The sequence below is a fragment of the Auxenochlorella protothecoides genome (assembly GCF_000733215.1).
Source record: "Auxenochlorella protothecoides strain 0710 unplaced genomic scaffold scaffold34, whole genome shotgun sequence".
Taxonomy (NCBI): domain Eukaryota; kingdom Viridiplantae; phylum Chlorophyta; class Trebouxiophyceae; order Chlorellales; family Chlorellaceae; genus Auxenochlorella; species Auxenochlorella protothecoides.
In genome coordinates this window covers 132,370-138,642 of record NW_011934483.1, presented here as the reverse complement: position 1 = coordinate 138,642, position 6,273 = coordinate 132,370, and the positions used below count along the sequence as shown (strand labels likewise).

The 6,273-nt window shown below is 65.4% G+C and overlaps 2 protein-coding genes across 2 annotated transcripts in view; one reads left to right on the top strand and one right to left on the bottom strand.

Moving 5' to 3' along the window:
• F751_3275 (Luminal-binding protein 5) overlaps positions 1–2,140 on the bottom strand; it is a gene marked incomplete at both ends in the record, with an annotated part of 3,815 nt that extends 1,675 nt beyond the window's left edge. The window contains 4 exons of the mRNA XM_011403945.1: positions 243–487; positions 833–1,494; positions 1,717–2,008; positions 2,110–2,140. Coding sequence (XP_011402247.1) covers positions 243–487; positions 833–1,494; positions 1,717–2,008; positions 2,110–2,140 — 1,230 coding nt within the window. The remainder of the gene's footprint in view (positions 1–242; positions 488–832; positions 1,495–1,716; positions 2,009–2,109) is intronic.
• Positions 2,141–2,615: 475 nt separating this feature from the next.
• The window catches only part of F751_3274 (Endoplasmin-like protein), a gene marked incomplete at both ends in the record, with an annotated part of 9,644 nt that continues 5,986 nt past the window's right edge, over positions 2,616–6,273 (top strand). The window contains 10 exons of the mRNA XM_011403944.1: positions 2,616–2,668; positions 2,781–2,847; positions 3,154–3,783; positions 3,933–4,008; positions 4,255–4,403; positions 4,598–4,691; positions 4,901–4,994; positions 5,194–5,276; positions 5,465–5,824; positions 6,065–6,267. Coding sequence (XP_011402246.1) covers positions 2,616–2,668; positions 2,781–2,847; positions 3,154–3,783; positions 3,933–4,008; positions 4,255–4,403; positions 4,598–4,691; positions 4,901–4,994; positions 5,194–5,276; positions 5,465–5,824; positions 6,065–6,267 — 1,809 coding nt within the window. The remainder of the gene's footprint in view (positions 2,669–2,780; positions 2,848–3,153; positions 3,784–3,932; positions 4,009–4,254; positions 4,404–4,597; positions 4,692–4,900; positions 4,995–5,193; positions 5,277–5,464; positions 5,825–6,064; positions 6,268–6,273) is intronic.

Below are 6,273 nucleotides of genomic sequence, written 5' to 3'. Positions count from 1 at the left end.
ATCGATGGCGGGTGTTGTCGCGTGGACCAGGCCAACAGGAGGAGGGCCGGGGGGTGGGCGGGGGGGTGGCTGCGCGGAGCGCCCTCGCCACGAGATGAACGCCGCCGACGCCGCACCCCGACACCCCAAAACACGCCGGGAAGGGGGCGCGGTGCCGCTCACGACCGACCCCACACCCAATCGCATCCGGGTCCCCACCTCGCCTCCCTCTCGGGGACCCCCCTCGAAGACACTCTACAGACCTGGACTGCCGCGCCGTAGGCCACGGCCTCGTCGGGGTTGACGCCCTTGTTGGGCTCCTTGCCATTGAAGTAGTCCTTGATCATGGACTGGACCTTGGGGATGCGGGTGGAGCCGCCCACCAGCACGATCTCGTCGATGTCCTCCTTCTTCAGGCCTGCGTCCTCCAGCGCCTTGCGCACCGGTCCCATGGTCTTCTTGAACAGGTCGGCGTTCAGCTCCTCGAAGCGTGCGCGCGTCAGGGGCTCTGCGAGGATGTGGTGTGGGCAGGGGGGCCTTGTGAGAGAGGGGAGGAGAGGGGGTGGAGCAGATGGGGCGAGGGGGTGGGGGTGAGCGTCGACTGACGGTGGGGGAGTGGAAGCCGATACGGCGCTGGTCTGGACCGATGGCTGGATGCACAACAGGTTGAGGGGCCAGTATCGCTGTGCTGAAACAACCCCCCTGGTCCCTTGCTGCACGCGAGCCAGATGCGGGTCGACTCCTGCCACACGGTCCGCACTCCACGGACGCCCCCACTGCGCCGCACCATGAAGACACTCGTGTCATCCCCTGGCTGCCAGGTTTCCTCGACACCGCCCCCCCCCCGCCGCACCGCACAACGCACCCGACAGGTCGACGCCGTCCACCAGGCTCTCGATCTCCACGCGGACCTGATGCTGGGAGGAAAGCGCACGCTTGGCGCGCTCCGCCTCGCGCCTCAGCTTCTGCAGCGCGCGGCTGTCCCCCGACACGTCCTTCTTGTACTTGCGCTTGATCAGCTTGATGAAGTACTCCATGACGCGCTGGTCAAAGTCCTCGCCGCCCAGGTGGGTGTCGCCCGATGTGCTCAGCACCTCAAACACGCCGCCGTCGATGGTCAGGATGGACACGTCAAAGGTGCCGCCGCCCAGGTCGAACACCAGGATGTTCTGCTCCTTGGACTTCTTGTCCAGCCCGTACGCGATGGCAGCGGCGGTGGGTTCGTTGATGATGCGCTCCACGGTCAGCCCCGCGATCACGCCCGCATCCTTGGTCGCTTGGCGCTGCGCATCGTTGAAGTAGGCGGGGACGGTGACCACGGCGCGGGAGACGGGCCGGCCCAGGTACCCCTCCGCCGTCTCCTTCATCTTGGTCAGGATCATGGCGCTGATCTCCTCCGCGGAGAAGGACTTGGGGCCGTCAGGCAGGTCCACGGAGATGTGGGGCTTGGAGGCCTTGTCCACCACATCAAAGGACACCAGCTTGGCGTCGCGCTGCACCTCGCGGTCGCTAAACCTGGGGGGGTCAAAGGCGGGCGGGGAAAGGTGGGGCGAGGGTGGGGGTGGAGGGTGTGGGAGTTGTCAAGGGGTAATTCTTCCATTTCTTCGTTCGGGAGAGAATAGGAGGGGGGGCCTGGAGTGGGGTTCCAGGCATGGACAGCGCAGAAGGGGAGCCATTCAACAGGAAAGGGCCTCACAGGGACCCTCCTCCCTCCAAACACGAAATCAACAGACTGACTTGCGGCCGATCAGGCGCTTGACGTCGTAGATGGTGCGCTTGGGGTTGACGGTGGCCTGGTTCTTGGCCGCATCTCCCACCAGGCGCTCGGTGTCGGTGAAGGCGACGTAGGAGGGGGTGATGCGGTTGCCCTGGTCGTTAGCGATGATCTCCACCTTGCCGTTCTTGTACACACCCACACACGAGTAGGTGGTACCCAGGTCGATACCGATTACGGGGCCCTCCTTCTTCTTCTCCTCTTTCTTCTCCTCCTTTGCCTTGCCCAGGGCGGGGTTCAGGCACAGCGCCAACACTGCGGGGTGGTTGCGGGGTGGGGTGCGATCAGCGCGTCGGTGCCTCCCCGGCGCAGGCAGTCAGTGCGGCAGCATCAGAAAACATGTCCAAAGGGCTCACATGCGAGCGCGAGAGCGCCGCGGTACTGCATCGTGGCTCGAGGGCCTCGGATCTGGCGCACACAGGAGGGGGGCAACAGGTGATGGCTGCGGCTTCACCAAGCCGATTCGCAAACGGGTTTCCTCCGGGGTGTTAGCCTGGGCGAATAATGCAGCACCGTTCTGGAGTTGCGTACTGGGAGTCTGAGCCCGCGGGGGACGGGTAAGAGGGCAGGAGGAGGAACCTTCGCGGCGTTTGAGTGAGTCACGGTGGAAAGAGCGCCCAAACACCTGTCCCCCACTTCGAACCGGACATGTGGTGCCACACCGTGCTGCAGCGATCGGATACGCAATTGAAGCAACAACAAGAGATCCATCCGAGCCTGACGAACATGGGGAGGGTGCGGTGGACCGCCGTTCTCTTGCTCTTCTGCGCGATCACGGCCGGCTGGCAGGGTGAGGATGGGTGCGCATGTGCCTCGCGAGGCGATTTGAGTATGCCATGCTATGTACAACGTGCTCACATCAATGATTTTGTTTATTGCAGGGTGCCATGCCGAGGATGACGCCACTCCAGCTAGGTGAGTGCTCCCATCTGGAGCCGGGGGGAAGGAGTCGCACCCCGCCACTGTGTCCCGTTTGATGGAGTTACTTTGGTGGCTTACTGACTTACACTGGCTCTCACCATTGCAGCAACGCGACCGAGGCCGTCGCTCCGGTGCACGCCTTCCGCAAGGGCGCCGAGACCATGCAGTTCCAGGTGGGTGGCAAGAACAGGGAGCCGGGGGTTATTCCTCAATGCTAGCCATGCAAATTGCCTCGGCGGGCAAGTCGTCGGCGCTGCGGTGAACGCACAGATCAGACACAGCCGGATGGGTGGAACAGGAGCTGCGTTTGGGTACCCGCCATTCACACCCTGCGCAGCTCTTGAAACAAGCGCCATGCATTCTACAAATATGCCAGCAGCCTTCCTCCAGGGTCCTCCCATTGGTGCCTGCCCATACGATGCATCACCTCCCCACCCTTCCCCCCCGCCTCACCCCCCCAAAATCACACTCACTCCCAGGCCGAGGTGAACAGGCTGATGGACATCCTGATCAACTCCCTGTACTCCAACAAGGACATCTTCCTGCGCGAGCTCATTTCCAACGCTGCCGACGCGCTGGACAAGATCCGCTTCCTGGCTCTGACCGACAAGTCCCAGCTGGGTGACACCGAGGAGTCCCAGGCCCTGGGCATCCGCATCTGGGTGGACGAGGAGAGGCGCGTGCTGTCCATCCGCGACTCCGGCGTGGGCATGACGCGCCAGGACCTGGTGAACAACCTGGGCACCGTGGCGCGCTCCGGCACCTCGGCCTTCCTAGAGCAGGCCCAGCGCGGCGGCGACCTCTCCCTCATCGGCCAGTTTGGTGTCGGCTTCTACTCCGTCTACCTCGTCGCCGACTACGTGGAGGTGGTGACCAAGCACAACAACGACAGCCAGTGGGTGTGGGAGAGCCGCGCCTCGGGCGACTACGCGCTGTCGGCCGACGAAGACGGGCCGCAGCTGGGCCGCGGCACGCAGATCAACATCCACCTCAAGCCCGCCTGCGAGGAGTACGCGCGCCCGGACAAGCTGCGCGAGCTGGTCCAGCGCTACTCCGAGTTCATCTCCTTCCCCATCAGCCTTCAGGTGGAGAAAACCGTTACCAAGGAGGTGAGGTGGGGGGGGGAGGGGGAGTGGGGTCTGGAAGTGGAGGGAATCTGCCCATCGACAGGACGGGCCCGCGGCAGCAGCGCATGCTGTGGCACCCTCGCAAGCTCAAAACGGCTCACGCCCTCGTGCCTTGCCCCCCACGCTGCCAGGTGCCGCTGGATGATGACTCCCCTGCTCCTGACAGCAAGGACGCCGACGACAAGGATGCCGACGTCGTGGACGAAGGTGGGCTGGGTGGGGGCCTGCGCACAGTGTGTGAGGAAGTCGGGCCACGGGCAAGGTACCTGGGCGCTGGGAGCCTGGGTCGGCAAGGAGCGTCTGTGAGGGTACCGCATGCCGGCCCTCGCCGCAGCCTTTCAGCCGAGCAGAGGGGACGGTTGGGCATGTGCCTGATCCTGAGCTTCTCTCTCCCAGCCTGAAAGCCCCGCACCCCATAAACTCACCCCCACCCCCCCAACCCCCGCGCTGCAGACGAGGAGGAGGCCAAGGAGAAGACGAAGACCGTCACTGAAAAGGTCAAGGAGTGGGAGGTGCTGAACGATGCGCAGGCGCTCTGGCTCCGCGCCCCGGGCGACGTCACCGACGAGGACTACGACAAGTTCTTCCAGGTCCTCAGCAAGGTGGGCGACGCGGGTGTGGGGTGGGGGATGGGTGTGGAGCGTGTGCGGCTTGGGTGGCGCTGGCAGGGGCCCCTGGCGCCTTGGCACGCAGGAGATCTCACCTCGGCGACTTGTCGCTGCCCGCCTCGTTCCATGCCCAACTCGACCCAGCCCCAGCCCCCGCCGACACGTCGCCCGCCCGCCCCGACCCGCAGGGCCAGTCCAATCCGCTGGCGCACACCCACTTCCGCGCCGAGGGCGACGTCGAGTTCAAGGCCATCCTGTACGTGCCCCGCACGCCGCCACCTGGTGAGGCTCCCTGCTGCGGGGCTGGGAGGGGTCGTTTGGGGGGTACCATGGGGGTGTGGGGGTTGAGGCAGGGAAAGGGAACGCAGGGCGGCCAGAGTATGCGTGGAGAGCATGCGTGCTGCTCGATGCCCGGCCAGCCCCAGGGTGCCGTCCTCGTCACGACCGGCCCCTCGCACGACCACGTCCCCACCCCGCCCCCTCCGGCGCAGACATGTACCAGGACTACTACAGCCGCAAGCCGAGCCTGAAGCTGTACGTGCGCCGCGTCTTCATCTCCGACACCTTCGAGGACCTGCTGCCCAAGTGCGCGCGGGGTCCTGCCCGCACATGTGTTGTCGAGTCTCTACCTTTGTGTGCGCGGAATCAAGCTGGGTGCAGGTCCTGGTTCCCCGACCGGGTGCCGTAGGCGGCCGCGTGCCGTGTCGCAGTCCGTCCCCGATGAGGTTATCTCTGAAGCCCCCGCCGTAATCCCATACCCTCCCCCCCCCTACCACACCCGCAGGTGGCTCAGCTTCCTGGTGGGCCTGGTGGACTCCGACTCCATGCCGCTCAACGTCTCGCGCGAGATGCTGCAGCTGCACGAGGGTGAGCGGGCTGCCTCCAGTCGGTTCCCGTGGATGTGGAGAGGATGTGTGGCGTGGAGGGCGCTTGCCCCTTGCGCGCCAATCTCGATCCAATCCAGCCGGGCCCCTGTTCCCACCCAGCCCTGGACCCCGTTCCCCTACTCCACACCCTTCTCCTGAGGAGCCACCCCCCACCAAAGCATGCCGCAGGCCTCAAGGTGATCAAGAAGAAGCTGGTGCGCAAGGCACTGGACATGATCCGGCGCCTGTCCGACGACGAGCGCTCTGCGGTGAAGGAGCTGGCGGAGCTTGGCCCCGCGCCCGAGGACGAGGGCGAGGCGGCGGCGGCGCGGCGCGCGGAGCTGACGGCGGCGCGCGACAAGTACCCCGCCTTCTGGAAGGCCTTCCACAAGGCGGTGAAGATGGGGGTGATCGAGGAGAAGGCGCACCGCAAGCGCATGCTGCCCCTGCTCCGCTTCCCCACCTCGTCCTCCAACGGCTCCGACACCACGCTGGACGAGTACCTGGCGCGCATGAAGGAGGGGCAGAAGCACATCTACTACCACATTGGTGAGTTTTGGGGGGGGGAGGGGTATGGGGGGGGAAGGGGCGAGGTTTAATTGTCGTAGGGGCAGTAACTGGGAGGAGGGAGGGCGGGGGGCGGGGGCCGACGGGCACGCGGCAGACTTCTCGCCCTCGCACCTCCTCCCATGCTTACTTTGCCGCCTCTCCCCACTCCTACAAGCTCCTCGCAATCCCCAGTTCCCCAGCTCCCCCTTGTTGACAATGCACCCCCCAACTCACTCCCAGGCATGTCCAAGGAGGAGGTGGAGAAGTCGCCGTTTGTGGAGACGCTGGTGGCGCGCGGGTACGAGGTGGTCTACCTCTCCGACCCGCTGGACGAGTACATGATGGGGCACCTGAACGAGTACGACGGCCACGACTTTGTCAACGTGGCCAAGGACGACCTGCGCCTGCCGGAGGACGCCGACGCGAAGGAGGCGGAGAAGAAGGTCAAG